The following is a 12250-nucleotide window of genomic DNA, read 5'->3' on the forward strand; positions in this document are numbered from 1 at the left end:
ATATTTTTTGAAACTCTTTTCTAGGTGGCCACAAACCTTTTAACTGAATATTCACTATTGCTTCAAATTCATTGATCTTCACTCACAGTCCTTTCAACCCCACTTTCCTTGCTGTGTCAAGGTGATCATTTCCCCAATCACATAAGCTCCAAACTGGGCTTGGAAGATGCTCTCCCTCCGCCCACCCCCATTCATTGTCTCTTGTTCTCCATTCTCCCAGACATTGTTTTCATCCTCCTCCCCGTGATACGTCACCTCCCGGGATTTGTCACGGTTCCTTCCCCAAGACCAGCATGTTCCTTTGAAGCCCATCTTTCTCAACCAGCTTCATCATGGCTGACTCCCTATTGCCCTCTGTATTGTTTGTCTATTTATTAATCCTCACCTGAGGATATGTTTGTTGTTGTTATTTTTTAATTGATTCTACAGAGAGAGGGAGAGAGAAACATTGTTGTGGGAGAGAAATATCCATCAGTTGCCTCCCATACTCCTCCAAACAGGAAATGGGACCTGCAACCTAGGCACATGCCCTGACCAGGAATCGAACCTAAAACCTTTTGGTGTATGGGATGGCCCTTCAGACAACTGAGCCCCTCCGGCTCCTCACCGGCCAGGGCTTCGTCTGTATAATTTAAACACACTTCCTGGCCCGTACCCCCATCTTCTACTGTTCTACAGACAATCACTGTGACTTTGGGACTTTCCTCCCCCTGCTCATCCAAACCTTACCTGTCCTTATAGGCTCCATTTCCAAGAAGCATTCTCAGCTGATCCCAGCCCTCTCCCTCTCTTACTCCTGGAGCCCTGGCTAGTGTCAGCTCAGGTAGTTTATCTCCCTGGGTAGATCACAACTGCTCGAGGGCAGGTTTTAGTTTGAATATTCCTTCTGCATCGGCACATTGTCAAGCACACATCAGATGCTCCATAAATATGTCGAGTCACTGAAAACTTACCTCACACTCCACCTGTCCCCATTACTACAGCCACTCAACCCTCCCTGCACAACCCTCAATTCCCACAAACCAAGGGTCAGAGGGAAAAGGAAACAAATGTAAGAAAGGCAGAGCACACTGAAATTTAAGAAGCCAGTTTTAGGATCATTAGTCTTTTAATATATTATTCTGCAAGAAAGGAATTAAAAAAAAAATTCCTGACATCTCTTCTGATTTTTTAAAATTTAAATAAATACCCTGCCCTCCCCCCACCCACAAAAATTTCCCTCCTTCCCCATCATCCCACCCATCCCTGGTGCCAGATCCTCACTCCAGAGCTAAAGAAGATGCCTGTTTCAGAACAGGCCAGCTCCCTACCAAATTCTGGCGACTTGTAAATACTGTAAATGAGTCTGCTGCCCTCCAGACCAATCCCTAGCTTTGGGGCAGGCCTGGATAGTGGGGCTTTTAGGCGTTGGGGAGAGTGCAAACGTGCTTTCCTTTAATTGCTCTGACTCCCCACTCCCTGCCTGGGGGGCGGGGGGGGTGGTGGTGGTGGCAGAATTGCCCTCTAGACTAAAATAAATAAAATAAATATGCCCTCCCCAATTCCCGACTCTATAAGAGCTCCTTCACCTCTCACTCTCTAGTCCCTCCTTCAGTTGGCCCGTCCCCTTCCTCCCTAACCCTTCCCTCCACCCCCATGCTGACCTCTGGCTTGGCCTTTGCCCTCTCGGGAGGGGTCTACCACGCTGAGTGGGAAGAGCAGTGAGAGCCTCACTCCCAACTTCAAGCAAACCCTCCTCCTCCCCCAAATGTCTGTGGGTACTGCTAATGCCCCAAGCCCAGTGGGCCTGGCAGACTCCCCGCCTCCAGGGGTTAGGATGAAGGGCCGGGGTGGCTCTCTCTCACCTGGTCCTTCAAGGGTCCCTCATTCAAGGCAAGTCTCTCGGAGAGCCCTGCCCTGCTCCCCAGTCCTGCTGCCCCGGCCTCCCGCCCTCCTCAGATGGCAGTGTCCCAGAGGACCGTGTGCTGCCGGCGGCAGGGCGGGGTGCCGGACTTTCGGGGCTCGGGCCCCCGCCTCCAGCTGGGGAGGATGGGCATGCTCTCCTGCTTGCAGAGGCCCCGGTCGGGCCGGTGGCGCGCCTTGATCTCCTTGCACACGCAGCGTTTGCGCTCGATCACCTCCAGCAGCTTGCCGTCGCGCTCGCGGGCCGGCTGGGGCGGCAGGGGCAGAGGCAGCGGCAGTGCAGGGTGGGTCTGTGCGCCTTCCTCCCGCCGCCGCCCCGACGTGGGGAGAAAGGGAGAAGGGGGGCCTCAGAATGACCGTGCCCTGTCCCCCCCTGGCGGAGACCAGTGCCTTCTCCCAGTAACAAGTCTTCTCCTAACCCGATCCTCTGCCCCTGGCGGGGGCACCGATGGGAGCAGAAACCCAGCCCTGGCACCACCCTTTGCCCAGCGGTGAGCCCTGCGGCCAGGCTGTGCCTATCTCACCCTGTGGACGGGCACCTTTGAAAAGCTGCCTTCCTCGTCGGATGCACTTTTCCAGTGGTCACCGCAGAGCGGGTGCACAAAGGTACACTGTCCACCAGTGGCGGCCCTGCCTGGCTTGCCCATCGTAAGCAGCCCCTTTCCAGGATCCTCCCCCCCCACCCCCCCCCCCACCCCCACCCCCGCCTCTGCCTGGACCCTATTAGTCTGTGCCAGGGCCCAGCCTGACTTCATGCCTTTCTTTCCACATTCTGGTCTTCCTCTCTATCTGTCCCTTCACAAATATAACCTAACCTCATCGTCCTCCTCACCTGGCTGGGGACATCCCGGGGCTGACTGCAGGGTCTGGGAGTGTGGAACACGGCCTGCCGGACTCCAGAGGTGGAGGCAGAGCGCCCCAGGCGGTAGCCTCCGGTGAAGTCTGAGGAGGAAGGGAGGGAAGGGCCTTCAGGGCTCCCACTCGTTTCCGAGGACAGCCCCTTCCAGGCGGCCCCCTGCCTCATCAGAGGGAAGGGGATGCAGATGAGGTATTAGGGTGTAGACCCCAGGTCACGGGCCCTGGGAGATTCCCCCCAGCCCACCCCATCTGTGTCCAGGGGTGGGAGGGCCGGGTGTCACCTCCGTTTCGGTGGCAGGCCGGAAAGGTCTGGCAGGGTGTGGGCAGCGCCGAGCGACTCCCTCCTCGGTCTCCTCCGTGGTGGATCCTGGCCAGCAGGCCCTCTGCCCCCTGGCTCCTCACTGGGATCCCTGATGCCACAGGACCCCTGTCCTCGCGCTCCACCTTGGCTGGACCCTCGGTGCTGCCATTCCAGGCCCGGGCACTCTCCTCAGCCTCTGCTGGGATGACAAGGAGAGCTCAGTGCCTGTATGTGGGAGGGGTCTTGCTATTCCCCCAGCTCCACCCACTGCAGCACGGGTGGATCACAAGTAGCTGCCCCTTTGCAGGTCACAGCTGGGAAGGGAGGGGGCTATGTCACACTCCCCAGCACATTCACACACAGGAGGAACCCGAGTATCGCTACCTTCCATTGCAATCATTGGTATGACTCCTGGCAGAGGGGCCTACCCTATCCCAGCTTTAGCTTCCAAGCCCCTACCGCCCCAGATAGGGCTGTAACGACTACCTACCAAAACAGAACAGGGGCCCTATCTCCAGGAGGGGAAGAATCCTATATCCTGAGCCAGGAAGTGTGCGTGTGTATGTTGGGGAGAAATTGTTGGAGGAAGGGCTGACTGTGAGCTAAGCTCATCACTGAGAGTAGGCCTGGCAGAGCATTGCGTTGCCAGGCAACAGTAGGGGCCTCCCTCTCCTCTTCCTCCAGTCTGGACAAGTTGCCATGGTAACAGCTGGGAGGCAGCTGTGTTTAGCTCCAAGTGTGCGCACACTCACACACACCCCTGCAGCCCAGCAAAGGGAGGGGCAGGGAGTACAGCAGGATGGGGCAGGAGAGGCTGCTCTGGGGGCCAGATTCTACCTCCCCAGCCCAGATCTTACTGCCCCTTCAGCACACACTTGGGAACCCCATCCCTTTAGTCCACTGCATACCCCCAGCCCTCTGGTCTCCCAGAACTCTTCCCAGTTCAGGACAATGGGCCATGGCTTCCAAATAACTCCTCCAAGGCCTCCCCTAAATCACCAAGGACATCCGCACCCCTCCCACCTTCCTTTCACTCACTGTCCAGTTCTTTTGCCTTCCTTCCTCCATACAGGACCTTCCGCTGCAGAGCCCAGCCTGCCCCAAATGCCGCTGCGCCCATCTCCTCTTCTTCTGGTGTCCCTGCACTGGCGATGACGTGGGCACAGGAAATACTGGCAAAGGCACCCCCATCAGTCCCTTGCTCTTGCAGCTGGATCTTGACCAGGGGGGATGGGCCCCCCATTCCACAGCCCTTATTCAGCACCCCCCCAGCCTTGAGGCTTTCATAGGCAGGGGGTCTCTTAAGCCCAGCTGCTGAGGCTGGGTAGGTCCAGAGGGGGGTTAGGGGGCTTGCAGTTGGGTCCGGAAGGCTGTGTGGGGAGGCCAGGCAGCCTCGGTGATGGAGAACCCCAGCTGCTGTGCCCATGGCTCCGCTGTGGGGGCTGGACTTCCCAGGTAAGGGGGGCCTCGAGCTGGTGCACAGCATCCCATGGAGGACTGAGATCTCCTTCTCTGTCTTGGGCTCCCCAGCACCCAAGGGAGGCCCAGCTGGCAGGACGGAGTGGGTGGTCACCTTGACTGCTGAGTACACCATGGTGTAAGACACGGCCTTGTCCTTGGGGGGGCCAGGGAGCAAGGTGGCTGGGGCAGGAGGGGCTGCCGGCGCCCCTGCCGCCTTGGGGCAGATCATGCTGTGGGAGTTGGGGAGCTCCCGCTCCCCCCGGGGCTGGCCAGAGCCCTGGGGTGGCAGCGGTGTTGAGTGGCTCCGGGCCCGGCCCGAGGGTCCCAGCAGCAGCAAGTTGGCAGCAGGAGGCGGCGGTGGTAGGGGAGGCGTCTCCCGCTCTCGGGCAGGCACTTGGGGAGCTGGGGTAGAGCCCACTGGCTCCTTGGAGTGGCAGAGGACTGGTAGCCTTGAGACCCCATCGCCAGGGGTTCGGGAAGCAGACTTGGCTTGGGGGAAGGCCAGAAGTGGAGGGCGATGCTGAAGGAGGTTAGGGAAGGGCGGGGGGATTTCACAAGGAGTGGTCTTGGTGGGTGTCCCGTCCCTCCGGCTTGGGAGGGCTGAGGCTGGACGATGGTGGGTGTGGGGCTGGAGGGCATGAGGCTGGTGTTGCGAGGAGGCGACGGTCAGCGAAGGGGGCCCATTGGCCCGGCCTTCCCCTGCCTCCTCGAGCAGCGGATATTTCATCTCCTCGTATATGGCCTCGCTCTCTTCCGAGTCTGAGTCGGCGCCAGCTGGAGGGGTCGGACCCCCACCCCCAAGAGGGGGCCCAGTCAGGCCCCCTCCACATCTCCCTCCTCCCCTGAAGACATCCCCCACCATCTCAATGTACACTGGCTCTTCTTCTTGGGAACCCACCTCAGGGTCCCCAGCGATGCAGGACCCTCTACTGAGGCGCTGAAGGGGCAAGTTTCCCCCTCGGGGAGAGGGAGCTGGGGGGCAGGACTCATCGAAGGAGACAGAGAGCTGGGTGTTGGGGCTTCGCCTGGGCTTCTGCGGAGGAACCTTCCGGCTAGACTCTCGGCCCTCTGGGGCTGGCTTCTGTGAGCCTGGGAAGAACGGGAAAGAGAAAAATAAACTGTGCTCTTGTTTGCGGGCGGGAATAGGGGAGACCCTTTCTGACCTCTTGACCCGCCTGCAAGGACATAGCTGCCTCTTCATTTTGCCCACATTTCTCAACTTACAGCTCCAGTGGGTTCCCATCTTACCAGTCAGCCCGCAGTCCTTCTAATGAACTCCTCAGAATCTGAAGCTCCCACCCTCAGTCTCTCCCACCCTCATGTACCTCCAAGGACATGTCACTCCTTCCCCAAGATGGAACTTTTCAGGAAACTTCCCCTGTCCTTGAATAATCCATCTCACACCCTTCCAAAAAGGAACCAGCCCCAGCCCCTCTGAGAACGAAACCTTCCACTTCCTTGGTTCTTCCCTGAGTGAACCCTCCCAGCAGGCCTCCCCCGGCCTGGAACGGATCCTTCCAATTCCCCACTCCGTGCTTCCCCTGGGGAGGGTTGGGGGTATCTCACCTGCCTTCTTGCTAGGGGGCGTCTCTGCCCCGGGCCCTGCCATGCTGAGCTTGGTGCTGGGGTGTCTCCGGGGCTTGGCCGGGGGTCTTCGTGTGCTGATGTCCTCAGTGAGACCCCCACCTCCTCCCCCAGGACCACCCCCCACACTGTCCATGCTGCCCACCGAGTGGCAGGAGAGGGATCGAGGGGCCATGGCGCTGCGGCAGGGGTGGGGGGTGTGCTCCTGGGAGGCGGGCATAGTCATGAAGCCCATCCTGAGGGAGCGGCGCAGAGAGGCGATGTCCCGCACACGGACCCCGGGCCCCGGGCCAGCCCCGGGCCCTACCGAGCCTGCAGGAGCCACCTCCTTACTGGAGCTGGGGAGAGAAGGCCAAGATGGAGCAGAGGTCGGTTGCAACCCTGTGGCCTCCCAAGGAGAAAGAAGAGGGACTGGGGTGGGGATGGGGGGAGGCCTGAAGGTCCAGGGCACTGAAGTAGAAGCTTCAGGCAGAACCCCTGGGCTTTAAAAATGGGATGAGAGGAGAGGTAAGTATGTGCAGGGGAACAGCCCAGTGCTGGCCGATCTCAGCCTAGGCACATCCGGCACACAGCACACATGTGGACGATTTCATACATAGGCAGAGAGATGGCACACCCAGGCAGCACAACCCCATCTGGCTCACACCTGCCACCACAGTTCTGCTCCTTCTCACTCCTGCTCACACCTGGCCTCTGGCCTTCCCCATGTCCAGCCTCAGTGGCCTATGCTCCACACCACACCACACCTCCTCTCCCAGACGCGGGGCTGTACCGCCACATCGCTAGAGCAGCCTCCCCCCGCTGATCTGATCTCTGTCTGTCTCTCTCCTCAGTGCTGTCCTCGCTCTGTCACCCTCCCAGGCTCACCCCCATTCCCTTTCACTGTCCTCTGAGCTTCTGGATGAGTGAAGGTTAGGGGATGGCTGGTAGGCAAGAGGGGGAGAACTGTGGGGTGGGCTTTCATTAAGGCCCTGTCTACTAACCCTTCATTAGGAAGAGATCACTGCAATGATAGCTCTGATTAATCTAATTAACAAGAATTAAACTCTTGTTTCGAGGAGGGAGAAGGGAGCAGGGAAATGGCTCTGACTCAGGCTCCAAGAGGCTGTGCAGTCAATGGGAGTGAAGATGAGAAGGGAGCAAGACAGAAGAGGCCAGACCCGAGAGAGGGCAAGCTCTGGGTCTTCTGTAAGGCCTACATGTCCCTCACCACACACACACAGCCCTACCACTTGGCTACTCACCTCCCCCAGCAGAGGCTGAGAGGGGGCCAAATGGATCTTCTCTGGTGCCCCACAAATGACCCCATCCCTGGACTGTGAGGGCAGCATGGCCTGCCCCTTCCAAGGTCAGATGACAGGGGAGCCAGGAGCCAGCCCCAAATTGAGAGAAGACCACAGGCCAGAGGTGAGTGAGGGAGGAGTGCCTTGGGCCTCTGGGAATGGAGAAGAGCCAACAGGGTGCTCCTAAGCTGGAAGCCCCCCAAAAGGGCAGGACAGAGTCTGGAGGCAGGAGCAGGGTGGGGACAGGGTGTGTGCCATTCCAGCAATTCTGTACAGGCTCTGAGATCAGAAGGGATGTGACCCAGCTAGGGGGAGGCAGAAGTAGGCAGGTAAGGGGGCATTCCAGGACACAGCCTTACCTCCTCCTGGCCTCCTCCTCCTTGTGCTGCCTCCACTCCAGCTTGGTTTTTCGGTAGAGAAGGTTCATGTCGTGAAGTAGGAGGTGGGGGCTGGGGGGCCCTGCTTAGAGCCACCAGGCCCGGAGGACGGCCCTCCCTGGGTCCCGGATCCACTTGGTGGGGGGATGGGAAGAAGAAAAAGAAGAAAGGTGGGGTGGGGGGAGCAGGAATCAGAGAGAGAGAGAGAGAGAGAGAGAGAGAGAGAGAGAAAGGAACAGAGATATGACTCGGGTCCTTAGAGAGAAAACAGAGGCACACAAACCCAACGCCACCTCTAAGGACCCACAGACAGACAGACATAGATGGACATTTGTACAGAGTCACACATCCTGATAAAGGTGCTCAGAGCCACAAATACATACTTTGGAGAAATCAGATCAACAGAGATGCTCATCCTGTAAATACATCCTGATCCACCAAACAGGCCCCACAGACACACATTCAGACACACAAACCATGGGGCCATAGACGCTTATCTACAAACAGAGGACCAGACACACAGATCAGCGTAGGTAAACACAACCGAGGAACAGTCAGCCGCACAGACATAAACACTTGACACACCCACAGTCACACAGACCTCTAGGCAGACACACACAAATAGGCTGCACAGAACTGGACATACCTACAGACAAGGAGTTATGCCTGGGCCTACTTGCAAACATTGCACCCCACTAGGGAAGGGGAGGTAGTCAGATTCCCCACCCCATCTTGGGCCCTGAGGCTGGGAGGTGTCAGGAGGGCAGGGCTGGGATGCTGGAGAAAGGGTAGGGGCACTCTGAGTTGGGTATTAACAATACTACCATCCAAATATCTCCATCCCCTGCCTTCCCCCTTCCAGTTCTTCGCCCGGGCCCGGGCCTCCGTCCACCCCTCATCCTGCGCCCTGGCTCCTCAGCGATCGTCTCCGCTTCCCTCGCTGATAGCTCAAATCACCTTCTTCCTCCTCCAGGATTTGGGAGGCTCCGGCTACCTTCTCCCAGTCCCCGCCCCTCAATCCCACCCTGGTATCTCCAGTCTGGCCCCGGAGCTACCTTTAGAGCTGCGGCCTCCATACCTGCCTGGTTTCGCTCCCCCCAAACACACTCTCCTGCGCCTCAGCCTCACCTCTCCTCCCAGGCGCCCCTCCTCACTGCCGTCCTCTCCCTTCCTTGTCGATTCCAAACCTGGCCGGCTTCATCCCCCTCTCCATCCAAGGGCCCCAGGTTCACGGGCACCCCTCCCCTTCCCCTTGTCCGGCTATCCTGGGTTTCTCCGTCTCTCAGTCCGCCAATCCTCCCTGCCCCTGATTCCCCCCATTCCACCTCCCCGCACCAAGCCTCCCCAATTTCTACATAACCGTACCTGGCCTGCCGGACGCCGGCCCCCCCATGCCGGGCTCCGCCCGGAGCAGGAGGAGGGAGGAGGAGAGACAAGAGAGAGACTGGGGGAAGCCGAGCTGGGTCCTGCCGCAGAGACAGCCCCGCCTCCGGGTCCGCCCCCAGACCCGCCCCCGGCCCCAAACCCACCCTTCCACACTCTCCAAGGACGGAGGGGAGCGGCCGCCTGGCTGGGGTGGGAGGTACGGGGGCCACAGAGTCCTCGGGAGGACTCGGAGAAAGGTCGTGGGGCGCTGGGAACCCGGCGCCAGCCAGCCCCCGCTTTGGGGCGTCCGCTCCTCGCCGCCTCTCGCCCGGTGCCCGGCCGGGCCGTGCTCCGTTCGGTGGCCAAGGTCCCCGCGGAGCGAAGCCAGGCGCAGCGCGCAGCGGTGCCCCCCAGCGGCAGCCCGAGGCTTGCACCGCACGAGTCCCTTGTGCGCCAGGGGCTCCCCGCCTGCGCACCCCGCGACCGGCAGGGGCGAGTCTGCGGCTGCGGAGCCCGGAGTGCAGTGAGGCGGCGAGGCCGGCAGGGGGGGCCGCTTTCTGGGCCGAGGGGCGCTGAGACCGGAGCGGGACCTTCCTTGTCTCTGCCCAGCAGGGGGCGTGCGCCACTGGCTGGACGCCAGCTTCCCGCCGCCCCCCTAGGTGCGGGAGGGCACCGTGCTGGCTCGCTGGGTGCTGGTCCTCTATCCGTCCAGCCTCCCAGGCGCCTGGGCCTCCTTTCACTTTCTGGGCCCAGTCTGGGCCAGGCCGCCCCCGCAGCCCAAGTCATCCTCCGTGCAACCTTTGACTCCGCGGGCGGAGCCCGCCCGGACCCGGGCGCTCTGGATAGGTCTGACTGCAGCCACCTTGGCCAAGGCCGGATGGTCGCTCAGGGCTGAGACCTCGCCCCCTTCCCCCATCACTTTTCTCATCAGCTCCATGAGAAATTCCTCCTTTGGAGTTACCCTTGGTGCAGGTTAGCTGCAAGAAAACCTCAGTTCTACCCTTAACCGGCTGAAAAATGGACCTCCAAAAGATACCCACGCCCTAATCCCTGGAAGCTGTGAATGTTACTTTATATGGCAGCCTCCAAGATGTGCTGTGTGGCTTTGGGCAAATAGCGCAACCTCTCACAGTTGCCTCATCTCATACCTACCTCAATAATGTTGGGGGCAGTAACGGATACAAGTGTAAAGGGCCCCATACATTAAAGGGCTGTTATAAATGCCCCCAAGAGAGGTAATACATTAAAACAACAGGTTTATTTTTCTTTTACACCTTAGTGTGAATGAGTTTTTATTGATTGGTTCAACAAACATTTCTGTAGAGACCAATACCCTTCCTAGGACTATAGACTCAGAGAAGTCCAAAATGATAGAGGATCTAAAGCCATGGGAAGGGGAGGGTCTAAAGATGGGTTTTGGATAATCTGTAACTAGTCAGAGCTAAAAGAAGAAGAATCTGGGGGTGGAGCAACAGGAATATGTTCTGAATATTGCCAGGGGGAGAGAATTTTTTTTGGGGGGGGGCTGCCTCTTGGACTTCATATTTGGGAGGCCTCAGAACCTGGCTATGGTAGCCATTGTTACCATGAAGGGAGAGAGGCAGGAGTGCAGATGCATTTTAACAAAGAGATAAATGATAAATATATAAGCATGGGGGCCCAAGGGGCTTTGCATCATTTAACCCTTTGCGGTCGTTTGTCTGCTCTCAGCCACCACAGCAAGGAACCGTACGAATCTTAACTCTATTCATTCATGTATCAGTTCATAATTTCTCTGAAAGCTCTTAAGTGTCTAAGTGACCTTGTCACGAACCAAAACATTGCCCCGACAAATCGGAGAAATCGAAACTCAATATAAACAAACGCGGTCGTTCCACACTCGCCATGCAAAACACCGTGGCGAGTCAGTCGCCTTTTGAGAGTGAAGAAATCGACAAGCTTCAGAGATACTTCGCAGAATTTCAAATAAAGCTTTACAAGTTACGTTTAACTATAATTAGGCATTCTCGCTTAAGATATTTCAAAATAATACTCCAAAATGGCGAAAAGAAAGTTACCGAAAGAAGTGTACTGCGAATCTGAAAGTAACAATGAAGAGTTTTATTTTGGCACCTTGAATACTGACTCTGACGTAGAAAGTGATAATGATTCTACTAGTAGTGACATAGTTCCAAAAAAGAATTAATAAATCTTGTTTATCCTTCATAATCTTGCATGTTATGTATCACTGCTCTTTCAATGGAAATTAATTCCGACCAGTACGACACCCATGTCCAAATTTAATACGACCGCAAAGGGTTAATTATTCCTAATCCTAAATATTGGTTAAAAATTTTCAGGAGCTAAAGCTGAGGAAGAAGGGATGTCAGACAGCCCAGTGCTAGTCTCCTACTAGCTGAGGCCTGGGCAGTTTCCTTAGCAGAAACATTGGAACTCAAAACCCATCCCGTCTCTGCCCAGGTCTGTTTGAGAACCTACCAGATAATTTATGTGAAGTGAACAAATATGAGGGATTTTTAATATACTCAGGAACAGTTTTGTTTGATCAAAATTAATTCGAATTCATTTCTTTCTGCACCTAGGAATGAAGGCAGAGGTGGCTTTTGCTAAAATAATCCCTCTTAGAATGTTGGTTGGGGTGCCAAAAAAGAGACAATGGCAGTTGGAGGTTTATTCTTTCACACCAACCATATGGTTGGCCCTTGATGAGTGTGTGTGGATTCCCATAGCGGGAGGAGACTTGGCCGACCCATCGCCCCGACCCCTGAAGTGGCTCCACCTGGAGCGAGGGATGGGCGAAATGGGACATGTGAGAGGTGGGAGAGGAACCCGTGCTTGGGACCAGCAGTTCATCCTCAGGTGCTCCAGTGTAGGTGGTTGTGTGTGCATGTATGATGTTTTTCTCTGTGGGGGACAGACAAGGACACACCTGAGTATGTGAATGCCTCTGCTCTCCCACTGATACCCTTTCTGAACCTTCTGAGTCTCCATTTCCACATCTAAGGAGGGAAATAATACGATGTCTAGGATTCGGTTCAAATAATCCCACACAGAACAACAGGGGGTGTGGATGAAACAAGAGTGGCTGTGAGTGGATAATTGTTGAAACTGCACGAGGG

At 57.0% G+C, this 12250-nt stretch overlaps 1 protein-coding gene across 3 annotated transcripts; it reads right to left on the bottom strand.

The window, feature by feature from the left end:
* Positions 1-201: 201 nt before the first annotated feature.
* Positions 202-9630, bottom strand: NYAP1 (neuronal tyrosine phosphorylated phosphoinositide-3-kinase adaptor 1). 3 transcript variants are annotated; one of them, XM_059693654.1, is made up of 7 exons: positions 8895-9028; positions 7749-7900; positions 6089-6444; positions 4100-5611; positions 3042-3260; positions 2735-2844; positions 202-2192 (listed from the first exon to the last, which is right to left on the bottom strand). In XM_059693654.1, exons 2-7 carry the CDS (start codon positions 7814-7816, stop codon positions 1935-1937), a joined length of 2523 nt encoding a protein of 840 aa, XP_059549637.1. In that variant the 5' UTR covers positions 7817-7900; positions 8895-9028; the 3' UTR covers positions 202-1934. The 3 variants fall into 3 exon arrangements, with proteins under 3 accessions (XP_059549637.1, XP_059549635.1, XP_059549638.1); XM_059693652.1 differs by lacking the exon at positions 8895-9028 and adding an exon at positions 9132-9630 and having other exon boundaries at positions 203-2192; XM_059693655.1 differs by lacking the exon at positions 8895-9028 and adding an exon at positions 9132-9629 and having other exon boundaries at positions 206-2192; positions 3042-3257.
* Between the last annotated feature and the right edge of the window lie 2620 nt (positions 9631-12250).

This window comes from Myotis daubentonii, chromosome 4 (assembly GCF_963259705.1).
Source record: "Myotis daubentonii chromosome 4, mMyoDau2.1, whole genome shotgun sequence".
Taxonomy (NCBI): domain Eukaryota; kingdom Metazoa; phylum Chordata; class Mammalia; order Chiroptera; family Vespertilionidae; genus Myotis; species Myotis daubentonii.